General features: G+C 39.7%; 1 protein-coding gene across 12 annotated transcripts in view; it reads right to left on the bottom strand.

The window, feature by feature from the left end:
• Positions 1-12,511, bottom strand: part of APBB2 (amyloid beta precursor protein binding family B member 2) — a 168,391-nt gene that overhangs the window by 4,234 nt on the left and 151,646 nt on the right. For 9 of the 12 annotated variants that reach the window (XM_068188938.1, XM_068188945.1, XM_068188942.1 and 6 more), the window contains 5 exons: positions 4,015-4,129; positions 3,377-3,464; positions 2,185-2,268; positions 1,570-1,685; positions 637-816 (listed from right to left, as the gene is read on the bottom strand). In XM_068188938.1, the coding sequence (XP_068045039.1) occupies positions 637-816; positions 1,570-1,685; positions 2,185-2,268; positions 3,377-3,464; positions 4,015-4,129 (583 nt within the window). Of the gene's footprint in view, positions 1-636; positions 817-1,569; positions 1,686-2,184; positions 2,269-3,376; positions 3,465-4,014; positions 4,130-12,271; positions 12,416-12,511 lie in introns of those variants that run through there. The other 3 variants (XM_068188940.1, XM_068188946.1, XM_068188948.1) reach the window with 2 other exon arrangements.

Here is a 12,511-nt window from a genome sequence, read left to right on the forward strand (position 1 = left end):
AAGCCATTCTGTAATCATTTCTGGATCAAATCACTTCACAGACCATTTGAAATACACTTCTAGTATTTTCTCATTAAATATAGTCAAACATCTGCTTTGGCTGTGACAAAAAGCTCAGCTGAAGTCAATGGGAAATTGGTCTGTCAATGTTTGGGCAGAAACTGCCCATTAGCACACAACAGATATGGGTATAAATCATATAAATACCCATTTGAAAACTGAAAAGTAAGATTTCTGGGTTCAGTTACTCTTGAAAAAGGATTATTTTCACTATATTACCTCTGGATTTCATAACATGACTCCAAGCAAAATGTTTTTTCGGCATTAGGTTATTTGTGTAGTGAAAGAAAAGATTTCTAATGTACATAGATGTTGTAGAGGTTAGGAGAGAAAATAATTAAAGGGGCATTGTTCACTAGCTGGTGCTTCAAACATTAAAATGTTTGGATTTTAACTGATTAAATATATCATAATATTAATTGCTATTTCTATCTTTCTTTTCTCTGTCTTGAAATTAATATAATTACAAATTTTTAAAAAAATTGTAATTATATACAAATTTTATAAAAATTTGTAATTTATGGAGGCAGTGAAAATCTAAAGTGCTATTAGATGCCTTTGAAGAAGGTCACTTACCATACATGCAGCCTGAACAGCTTCTGATACATTGCCTGCATTTGGTTCACACCAAAAAACGTGGCACTCAAAATGCTGGTTTCCTGTGTCCATAATGAAGGCAAACGTGTGGATGTCTTTGCCTACTCCCATGAAGGACAGGAACCGCACACGACACTCCACCATGACTTCCTCTTCATTCTGGTCATGAGCCAAAGGATTGACGTTACTACTGGATACTCTGCGGAACTTTCAATTTTGATTAAATGGGAGGATATCCTGATACAGTACTGTAATTCCTTCTTATCTAGCTGCATTAACCAAGCATGCTCAGGCCTGGGCTGGATCTCCCTGTCCCGGCTGTCACCGAGGCTTTGAGCATTACCACAAAATTTTAAAATGTGGTACATTTTAGAAGCTGCTTGTTTTGTGAAGAAACAAAACAACATAGGTATAATGACTCCAAAACATGCTCCCCTATCACCGGTATGTTATAGAGATGTTGGTTTAGTACCTCATCAAAAGACATATATAAAATACAGCATCAGTAAGTCTCACTCCATGGAAAATGCTCTACATTTTATTCTGTAACACAGATTTTTATATTACTCTTGGCTTCCATACCAAGAGTAAGGCAAATGCAGTTTGGAATTTAGGATTGCTACTACTTTGGGCTTAACCTGCAACATTTTAGGCTCAAAATTCCTAGAAAGGAAAACACTGAATTTAATTATCTAGTGAATATTTTTAATAATTTATTTCTGAGAACATGCTTGGAATGATAAATAAAACTGAAACTGACATGAGCAGTAAGAGCCTCTGCAGATTCTGGAAAGAAATAAAATGCAAAATAAGCAAATGAATTTTAGTTTAAATGAAGCCTACTAGCATTTCTGTGTTCCTGGATTTCAACACTCATTTTAATTGTATCTTAAACAATACAGTATGCCTTACTCTTTCATTGATGACTGTGACAGTAGCATCAGCAACGTTCATGGTAACTGGCAACCAGTCATCTTTGCTAGAGGAAGCCATTAGACTTTCAATGGCACTGTTCAGAGTATCCATACCTAAAAGAGAATAAAATGCACTACTGAAAAATAATATACATAAAACATAACAGATTTTTTTATCTTCACACAGTAGTACAGAAAACAGATTGTTTTGGATTCCTTATTAAAATTAATTTGATCATGGAAAAAGGTATTGTGAAGTTGTATTTCTCCATCTGAAAGACCAAAACAGGTGCCACTGGCTCACAAAAAAACCAATATAGCATCTTGTTTAGCTTTTGTACTGTTTCAGTTCTTTAGGGCCCTTCTCATTAGTAGCAGAACTCATATTCAGAGAAAGCTGCATAAAGAAACTCCGCCTTCTTGGCAGCTCCCAGAATACTCTGTTTGCAAAACACATGTTCATGTGATGCCCTGAATATTAGATGTCTTTACTAAGCCTGATTCATGTGACTGAAACAGAAGAGCTGCTACCGTCCAAGAGTCATGCACTGGCAGCTGACAAGCCATTAGAGTTTAAGCAAGGTAATTTGGAATTCACTTAAGTGTTACGTACCCACAGGTTTAGCTACAGGTAGCATGCCCAGGTACTGGACGTGAAACTTCTGTACCAGTTCTGTCTTTGGTGTTGGAAAATCTACTGCATGGGAACAAAAGTCAATTTCTATTAATCGGCATTCACAACAGGAAAAAGCACTCTTATTTCATCAATAACATAAAACTATTTACCCATTAATTGTACTCTGAAGGTATTGCATTGATTTAAAGAAAATTTTATTCCTTCTAACAAGAACAAGCCTCAATAATTTCTAAAGGAATTTTTGGTCTATGCTAAGAATAAAATCACATTATAACGTTGGCATATTAAAACACAGAAAATAAAGATGAATGGGTCTCTGAGATGTATAAACCTAAGTTTCACTGCAACAACTATGTAAAATCTGTAATCTACTTTAATACCATCCTTGCTAATATGTTAAACATAGTCTCCAAGTACTCAATACTACTGCCTGAACAGTACACATTACACAGACCATTGCACAAGTTGATGTATGGATTAGGAGTAAGATATTCCATACAAACTGGTGGATCTAAAAGCATATAATTTGCTGTAAAACTAATGCAAAGTATATTTGTTCTCCTGGAATAGTTTCAAAACAGCAACTACTAAGATACAACAAATAACAGCACACAAAGGCAACTTCCTTCTACCATGCAGTGAAGTGTGCAAAAGCTGGGTGACAACCCATTTGGTGCCCTCGCCTCACAAGTTGCTAAAATAGATGCTGAAACCTAGAAGTACTCCTATGGCACTTCTGAATCCAAGTGAGTAACTGGAGTATATTCTGGGTTTAAGGAAGATTTGGCCAACTGGTGCAGTCTCAAGTCACGATGTATTTTGATTTGAAAAATACAATATCCTGAGTAGCCACAAATAAGTATGACTGCGTTTGAAATAATTGCATTTCAAAATAAAAGAGGAAATGCACAAGTTGACATTACTGACCAGGACTCCATAACTCTCAACATAACCAAGAAAAATACAAAAAGTAATACAGGAATAGATTACAATCAGTCAGATACATTAATTATAGATTAATGATATAATAGATTATATTACAGATACATCAGGAATACACTCCTGACTTCTCCACCTGGCATGCTCCATTTTTGTCAACATCTGCATCAGAAACAAAACTCATGTGAAACAGGAGCATCCTGAGGATACTAGCTGTAACACACAGTACCTTGCAGAGGAACATCAAGGGTGACATTCGTCCTGTCTTGCAATGAGCTGCAAGCCATAGCTTTAGCATTTTTCCGTTCAGCCATAATCTGAAGACAGTGATAATACAGCATTTAAAAAAATGTGGTACAGCAGCAACTACAATCTACTCCCTTTACAACCCTATTTCTGAAACCTGAAATAAGTCAGAGGGTACATGACTAAGCTGGTTATTCTTATTAAATAACAATTTTAACAGTTAGCAACTATTTTCCTCTATGTCCTGCAGGATAATACCACTGAATAACACCATTCAAACAAGGTCTGATGTATTTATGGAGTTTAACATCATTGTTTATTATTAATTGAACCTCTGTGTTCTTTTTCCATTTTGAACCTGCAGCATCTTTATTATTCAGGAAAGCCTTTGGCCTCTATACACACTTGTCAAATCAAAAGCACATATCATCCTCCTCAAATCTAAATGCCCACTCTCTCATAATTCCCATCCATTTCCATCCTTTCCCTTAAAAATTCTCTACACTGTTTCTCGTTGTCAGTTATATAAACTAAACTAACACTGCATACAACTGCTGATTACATGTATAAGGCTCAAGGACCTCTGAACAGACAAATGCAGCTGATTTTAAATCCACTTGCCTTTGAGCAGATTTCGTGTAAACTTGTAGCAATGGCTTTTGCAGGTGTGTCACACCGGAATACATGACATTTCAGAATTCTTGTGTCTTTGTCTCTTGCCACGTAAGCAAAGTCTCTGTGTAAACAAGATAAATGGACACATTAGAAACATGCAAAACAAATTTGATGACATTAGAATCAGTAGTATTTTCAAAACTGCAAGTCCTACTTCAGCTTATGTCTCAGCTCTCAAGATATAAAATACATGTCTTCAACAAAGCAGGTCTACAAATGTAGTAAACTGCTTACCCATGAAACATGTATCTGATCTATATAATTCAAAAGCTTAATCTATATAATTCAAAAGCTCATTATGTTTTCTTAACCATGCAACTTACTCAAATTACAACCTGTAATTCCAAATGCAATTGTAAATAGCAACATTTACTCAAATACGTTACTGAAGATGAAGTAGAGAGAGAATTACATATTAAGACAGAAACCTTATGCAGCTCTTAACTGCTAAAAACCCCAAGAAACAGCATACAACACTGTAGTCAGAGAAAAATGGTATTTCAAAGGACTGTATAAAGTGTTTAAAATATGCAGATAGTAATTAGAGATCTGGTTGCATAAGGGAGATGTGAACCTGCTGAGCTTTGCTCACACTAATTGCCCTAAATTTCTGACCTTATTTTTTCAAAAGTTAAATAAAGCTGCCCTACAAAAGGGATTTTTGCATGGTACTGGCTAGTCACCACAGCACAGTATCGCTTTCTAGCATGGATGAAGGAAGTGCCATGACTAGGTTTGTTTGTTCTCAGGCTGCTTAAGAGTTGGAGCTCTTCTGAAACAGTCAAAGTGATACATACTGAGCCTGGCTTTGCCCAGCTGCCATCCTTGCTATACCAGACTCTGTTTGCTGGTCTTGCACCTCTGCTTTTTCATGTCCTCCAAGCAACCACAGCTCACTCCTACTTTGTGATGCTCTTGCTACCTTCAGATTTCTCTGGGACTTTGCTCCAGCCTCTTATACCTGAAATCTCTTTTCAGTGCCTTTCTGCTTTACACATAAATAATTGCCAGCAAAGCTCTCAGTGGTGAAGAGACAGGAGGGATATTCCTAAGCCACAGACCTAGTATAAACTCAATTATTTCTGTATATAAAAGTCTGTAAATATACTGAGCAGGGTTTAATGGATAGCCAATTTTAAAATTAATTTTAAATGTTCCGTGAATTGAAGAATTTTACACTGAAGCTATCCAGGGAGAATCAGACTGTGACAAATGGATTGCTGGCCATCCTGCTCTGTACAAGATATAGACACTGTCATGCAGTTAAGTACTGTGCCTGTATCTAATTGAACTGCAGATTTTGCTCTTCATAAGCCCTTGCAATATAAGGGCTGCTCAGTACCAGAACAGTTGGTTGCTCCATCTAAGTGCTTTGCAACCCGAATCCTGATGAATGATATTTAAAAAAAAACCCCAAGCCACACAAAACTATCAGAGCATGAGATCAGAAAGCAATTCCACATGACTGAAGCATGCAGAAACACAGTGAAGCTGGAGGCCCCTCTCCATGTCGCTGCATCAAGCCTGCGATGGCACACATTAGGGCACAGCAGGGACAGGAGGCAGTGGGGCAGCACATGGAATGTGCTGCCACCTGAACCCTTCCTGCATGGAGAATGCAGCCTGTGGGCTGCATTGGCTGTCGCTGGCTGCAGCAGTGCCCTGCCAGCATGTGAGACACAGGCATCCTTTGGGACAGTGTTTTACCCAACTGATGGTGACCTGCAGGAAAAATCACAAAGCAATAATCCAGGAAGGTGCTGTCTATTGCAGACGATGCCCCAAGGCTTCCTCCCCAAGTCTCTGGCCACAAGAGCTTTTTGGCATGTCGTTCCCTTTTTCTGCACTGCAAGATGCTGAATTTCAGCTGGGATCTTGTTCCTGGAAAAAGACTGATGCTTTTGGCTCATCTGGACATGTGCCAAGCCTTGCTTTAGAATGGTTTCCTCCTTGCTTAATGCATCAAAAGCAGGCTGAAGACTCCTAGCTGGACTCCAAGAGAAGAGGGTATGGATCACCTGTAGCCTATGAAAAACTAGCAGCTAAGGGGAAAAAACATGAAACAAGGTGCCATATAAAAACCTCATGGGATTGGTGCTGGGTGGTGGGTGCTGGGAAGGAGCTGCCAGGACCACCTGGGCCACGCCTCAGTACTGCAGTGCTGCATGCAAGGCTTGTGTCCTGCCCCTCCAGCACTTGGTCCTGCAGCTTCTGTAAATATTTCTGCTTGTAATGGTATGCGGTCATAAACAAGGCTGTGTAACACAATTACAGAAGAAAATGACACACCAGCCAGTACATCAGTTTGGAGTACTGAGAGCTAATAAAACCCTGGTGGTGGTGTTGCAGACTCACACACTAGTGTTTCACTTTAAGTACCTGAACAGCTTCAACAAAGTAAATCAGCTAATCACATTCATGGATTGTGAATATACATAAAGCTTTAGATGATCAGGGCCTGTATCTACTGAGACAAAGTATGAAATGTGAATTCTTCTAAACCTGTGGTACCACATCACACTCAAGCCTGCCAGCACCATCTGTTTTCAAATCATCAATCAAAATTAGCACACACACCAGCCTTCCCCATTCTGGCAGCACACAGACAGTACCACTGATGCCATTAATTCATGGAAGTCACCTAGATGCATGCAGGAGTGGCCCTACATGGCAGCCCAGCAGCCAAGACCTGGAGATGGGGTACCAGCTGGTGGCAGCTGGCTCCTCCACTGCCAGCAGGAGCCTTGCACCAGCCTAGGCACCCAGAGAACAGAGCTCCATGGTTGGTCTTGGAGAAGAAAGGTATGGCTTTCTGAGGATTTCAGAGCATCTGCTTCCTACAGCAACAATAAAACGTAGGAAAAGCTTTGTGTTTCCCGACATAGGACCACAACGGAACAGCTTCTTTTTTGCCCAAAGCCTTGAATCCCAAGTAAGCCAGAAGACCAGCCTCTGATTCTTTCTCCACTTCAGATCTTTTCTGGGTTGGTTCATCTATAAAGCTTCATTTGACTGCAGCTCACTTGAAGCTGATTAACATTTAAGTGAGATTTATGTGCAACAGGCCCCTGGGATAATGAGGAAGTGCTGAGAAACGTGTTTGCAATAGAAATTTACAGAAAAGGGCAAATGCCTCCTCTTATCACTCCCCTATCTTTACATTCTGCTAGGAAAACAAGTGAAAAAAGAAATTTAAAAGCCATTACAAAGCCCACAGCTGGATAGAGAGCTAGCACAGGGTTAACATCACATCTCATCCAGCTGGATGAGTCTCTGTCTCCATAGGGTGTGTGTGCACATGAAATCGGTGGGATCTGAATGACAGCTCCTAGTAAAATTTAATTCCATGTCAGTGGGGAGAGCAGCAAGGTATTTAGTGGGAGAATGATGTTGCAAACAAAGCTGTATAGTCTTGAAATTTCATAACACAAGTGCAACACTTCAATTGGTACAGGATTATAGAGAAGTACTGCATAGAAGGTAATTTTAATTGTTTTAAAATCATTTGCACACTACATCATCCACTAATAACTTTCCAGTTATAGGAACTGGAATAGGAATCAATAATCAGGACAAAAGCTAGAAAAACAAAACAACAACAACAACAAAAGAAAAACCACCAAAAAAAAAACAAAAACAAAAAAAAAAATTACTTTGTGCAAGTGTGGGTAAGACTGGTTCTGCTGAACAGTTAAAATTTATAGTAATTTATTTTGAAAGAATACAGAACTAGAGAAAGACATTTTAAAAAGCAATTTGGAGAGTTGAAAGGACAATGTAAGGTGCTAAGTAGAAGGGAATTTAATTTCTATTTGCTCTTTTACTCTCTTTAATTGGCAAATGCCTACAGTCATTGACTAAACCTTAGATAATCATACCTATTTAACATCTGGCTAAGCATCACTTAGCTGCTCAACCTTGGATGAATATAATCACATTAAAAGCAATTTATGCTAATGCTGTCCTGTTTGAGTAGCAGTTATAACCATTTGCCACTATTAGGCTAAAGTCCTAGGAGGCATCTCAATTAAGTACAGCCTAAAAGAGTAGCACATCCTCCATTTACCTTCTCACATTAAACTTATTTATTCAAAAGACTGTAGAAGAATGTAGAATTGCATGAACCCTTTTTGGTTAAAAACTCCTAACATTCTAGCCTTAAAGTATGAAATAAATTTTTTTACTCTTCTCAATAAAATTAAATTGCTGCTTTTTAAAACATCTACATTAAAATTATACACATGCAGGAAAATGTACATTTCTTTCCAGATTTATGTGTTACAAATTGTAACAAGAATCCTTGAACCACAAAATTATATTCTCTGGGTTTGTCTTAAAATTGATTGAAATTCACCCAGAATAGCCTACAGAAGATGATTTCTCTGTACTGGTGTATAGACTTCTGTAACTGCGGGGTCAGAGAACGGGTATGCCAGGCTGTGAGGAAACCATCTCCTGAGTCTGTAACTTTCAGGCTTGACTTTGCTTTCCTGGAAACAGCTCACTAGAAACTTATGAAAGCAGGAAACACAAAGGGGAGAGCAGCCACCTCTATAGCAGAGCAGGGTCAGAGGCACCTGGCAGGGGGTTGCCATTCACTGTCAAGACTTGAATGTCCATGGGAGCAGAGGACGAGAAAAGCAAGAGAAGGGAGAGGAGGCACGTGATAAAAGCAGGTAAATTTAATGCCATCAAGACCATGCTCGGGAGGGGCTTTTCCATGACACACAAACATTCTAGTATCATGAATGGCAGAGAAGATGAGGTGCAAGAAACCCTACAGTAATATGTATGTTAGAAATTGCAGATCCTCTGGATTAACATTTCAGACTTTCTATCCAGACTTTTTATTCACATAGGAGAAAGGAGAATGGCTTATGGCTGAAATAATGTTTGTGACTCTGTTCAATTCACTTGTCTTTTTATTATGGTCACACCAAGGAACTTGCAAAATTAGGGAGAAAAATCCAAAGGTAAGAAAACGATAACTAGATGAAACAAGCAGCATTTACAAACGCTGCAAAATCTGTTTGTGAAAGATTTACCGAGGACCTTTCAACTACCAGATACCAGACAGATACGAAGTGAAACCATTGCTTCCCTTCCACCTGGTCCAAATGAAACTCATAGCCCCTTCTCCAGGTGAATATACACCCAACCCTTTGGAATCAAATCCTGGAGGAGGAGGAGGATGAAAAATAACTATTCCCAAGAGTCTTCTCCTTCCCATTTCTGTTATACAATAAGCACATGTACCCTTCTCTCCTCAGTGATGAGAGCTGAAAGTGATGTGGGGGAGAAAGAATTTTTCCTCTGTTTCTGACAGTTGCTGGAAACCCTAAACACACATTAAAGCCTTCCATGTTTCTTCACTCCAAGCACTTCACCTCACAGAGCTCCTCCACCTCTTTAGCTACTCTCCAGCCGTAGCCCACCTGGTCACCATGACATTACCCTGGTGATGAATTTTGGATCCAAGTAGTTAAAATGCCCTTCCCAGGAAGAGGGAGGGAGACTTTTCTTATTTCAGTTTTTACACAATTTGAAAATTGATTTCCTTGCAGCAAAACATCAGTTCTGCATTTTAATAAATTATCCTCAGATGGTCTGGCATTGACAGAGTGTAGCTTGTTTTTCTAATTCAAGCATAAAGTTTGTAGGGCAAATCATCCCCTGCTGAAAGGCTGTTTGCTTCATTCCTTGATAATGTCACTTGCTAACTCTGAAGGAGGAGCTATGGCTACTTTGTGTGATACTCAGAGGCTTTAATCTGGCAGCTCTAAAACTCACAGCTGCCGGTTTTTCTTTGATGTCTTATCATTGCCACAGTTCTGTGTGCTTCCAAAATTTGTTAAAACCCTCTCAGAGCTGATACGTCTGGTACACTGCTCAGCCCTTCAGAGCCCAGCACTTCCAAGCCTGAAAGCATTTGCATGACTTTCACTCCAATTTCCTTCCTGCAGCCTGATGCTTAGGCAGCTGCAAGCGCTGGTCCCCCAGATTGGCTTTCAGGGTCTCAGTGCTGCCTGCCACCTTCTCCTGTGCCCAGGGGACAGGAGCCCTGTCAGCCTCACCACCACTGCCTCACTAGCATGAAAGGTGGCTCTGAGATGTTACAAATCACTTCCCTCCCTACTGCCAAGGGTTTTATTCTACTCCTGCAAAGGACCACAGGTTTGTATCAACTGGAGCCATGTCAAAGTGCAATTCTCCAGCTCATGAGCTCTGTTAGCACAGTGACAACAGTGCAGACTAAACAGTGCAGACATTTAACAGTACAGGTTGAATGTTTGTTCCATGTTGGTCCTCCTTCCCAGCCTCACCTCACAATCCCATGGCCAAAGCACCACCATCATGGCAAGGAGGACAGTCTGTCACATGTGCCATGGTCACCACCAAGGGGGTGCCCTGGGAACTGAGCTCCTGTCAGCCTGGCAGCCCAAGGAGGCCCAGATAACAGTGTATTACATCCAGCTGGGGCCTGGGGGTCAGACAGGGCTTATGCTGCTCACCAACTGCTAGACAGGCATGGCAGACTGAAAAGTCAATCAGTAGCTTAGACCTCTGCTTGTTTTATAGATGGATTTAACAAGAGACAGAACTTCTGGGACAGATCGTATGAAAAATCCCTGGCCACTGACTTGGTCAACACAAATTTTTCAGGGTCTTATGTTGGTATTTCCCTTAACTACTTCACAATATTTTTGAAATGTGCACGGGCAAGGGGCTGCCCTCCTACCCTTGTGCAGCAGTTTTCAAAGAAAAGGCACAAAAACGAGGTAGTTTGCCAAGGCCATTATAGTTGCTGCTTCTCCCTGGAAGCATTGTAAAGTGGTGGTTTAACTCCTCAGGATGGCCAGCGTGATGAATCCTGAATTTCCTTTAAGTAAATGAATCTCTTATTATGCCTGTGAACCTCTGAACAGCCTCTTTGCAGCAGATCCTGTAAATTTGACTTTGACAAATTAGTATTTAGATATTTTTGACAATGCTTCTGCCTTCCAGATCTAATTGGAAGATCTAATGGGCTTTTGTTTAAAAGGACTATTTAAAGACTTAATAAAGAAATGCATCAAGTTGAGATGCTCAAAGCTCTGTTACACATTTAACTGAAGACAGAAGACTACACCAGAATAGTTAATCTCTCTAGTGTGACTTGTTTTATAAGCAAGGCTTCCTAGTTCTCCTTTGTTCTTTATTATTCAGACAGAGAACACAGCAGTTGTGCACAGACACAACACACAAATCTGCTTGAAGCACACTTTTGCCAGTGCTAGGCTGGAAGGCTCATCACTCTCCACATGCATGAAAGCTACATTAGACTGCAAAACCATAATCAAGAAAGTTCAAATATTTCCCTAGGCCAACACTGCCTGAAGAATTGATTAAAAAAAAGTCAGGCCTGGAAACCATTCTCATTATATTCCACAAAGCAAACACAAGGAATAGTCTGCATCTCTAAACCACATTCCTTCCACTCAGTCCCACTTTCAGGTTTTTGCAATTTAGAAGAGCAAACAAATCCCAAATCTCATCTGAGGGATGCAATTCTATTGCTAAGAGCCTTTGGAGTGGCAGCAGCCCTTGTGCTACAAAGCACCTGACTACAATGCCTTAGTGTCTGTGCTCCCATGAAACAGGAAGCATTGTAGAGAATTCCAAACGATCCCTTTGTACATCCAAACAAATCAGACGTACTGGGGACAACTTTTCTTCAAACTTAAAATACAAGCAAACAACCAGACAGACCCAAAACAAATACCAAAATATAAAATAAATGTTTACTTTTTCAAATCTCGCTAAACAGCTCTGAAATCCCCTGCTCTTAGTACCATATTTCCTTATTTTTTTAAATAAAAGCTGGGATTTTAACACTACTGTCTTGCATTTCAGATTCCAGAAAACATCATCATCTGAATTTAATCCCAAGACCAGAAGCAAATACTAAAATCCACTGCACTGCATGATTTTAAACTGTTCTATTATTAGAGGGCTTGGGGCCCGAGGGAAAAAAAACAAAACAAAACAACCAACAACCAGTATCAGTTGAACAATTCTGTTAACAGCAAATTGAAAAGGTGACAGATATGAATTTACTCACTTAAGTTGAGCTTCTGTTCACTGATACAAGCAAACCAATACAACATTTTTCAGTGCATGCCAGAAGGATAAACACAAAAATGGAAAAATGAAAACGATTTACCTCTCTCTGAATCCAGGGAAGCATGAAGAAACAGAAAGAGCAAGTTAGGAAGCATTCAAGCAGACAGAGCTCCAGCATATGATAAGACAGGGTAGCTGAAAAGTGCTGTACACTTAACATCCACTGTTTGTTTGCAGCACAGCGTATCTAAGCATACGGCCACTATTTCCTCTCAACACCTTTTTTTCATTGAATATTGTTGCTCTGAAGTTTGTATTTTTGGAAACATGCAATGAAGCC

The sequence above is a fragment of the Anomalospiza imberbis genome, chromosome 4 (assembly GCF_031753505.1).
Source record: "Anomalospiza imberbis isolate Cuckoo-Finch-1a 21T00152 chromosome 4, ASM3175350v1, whole genome shotgun sequence".
Lineage (NCBI taxonomy): Eukaryota > Metazoa > Chordata > Aves > Passeriformes > Viduidae > Anomalospiza > Anomalospiza imberbis.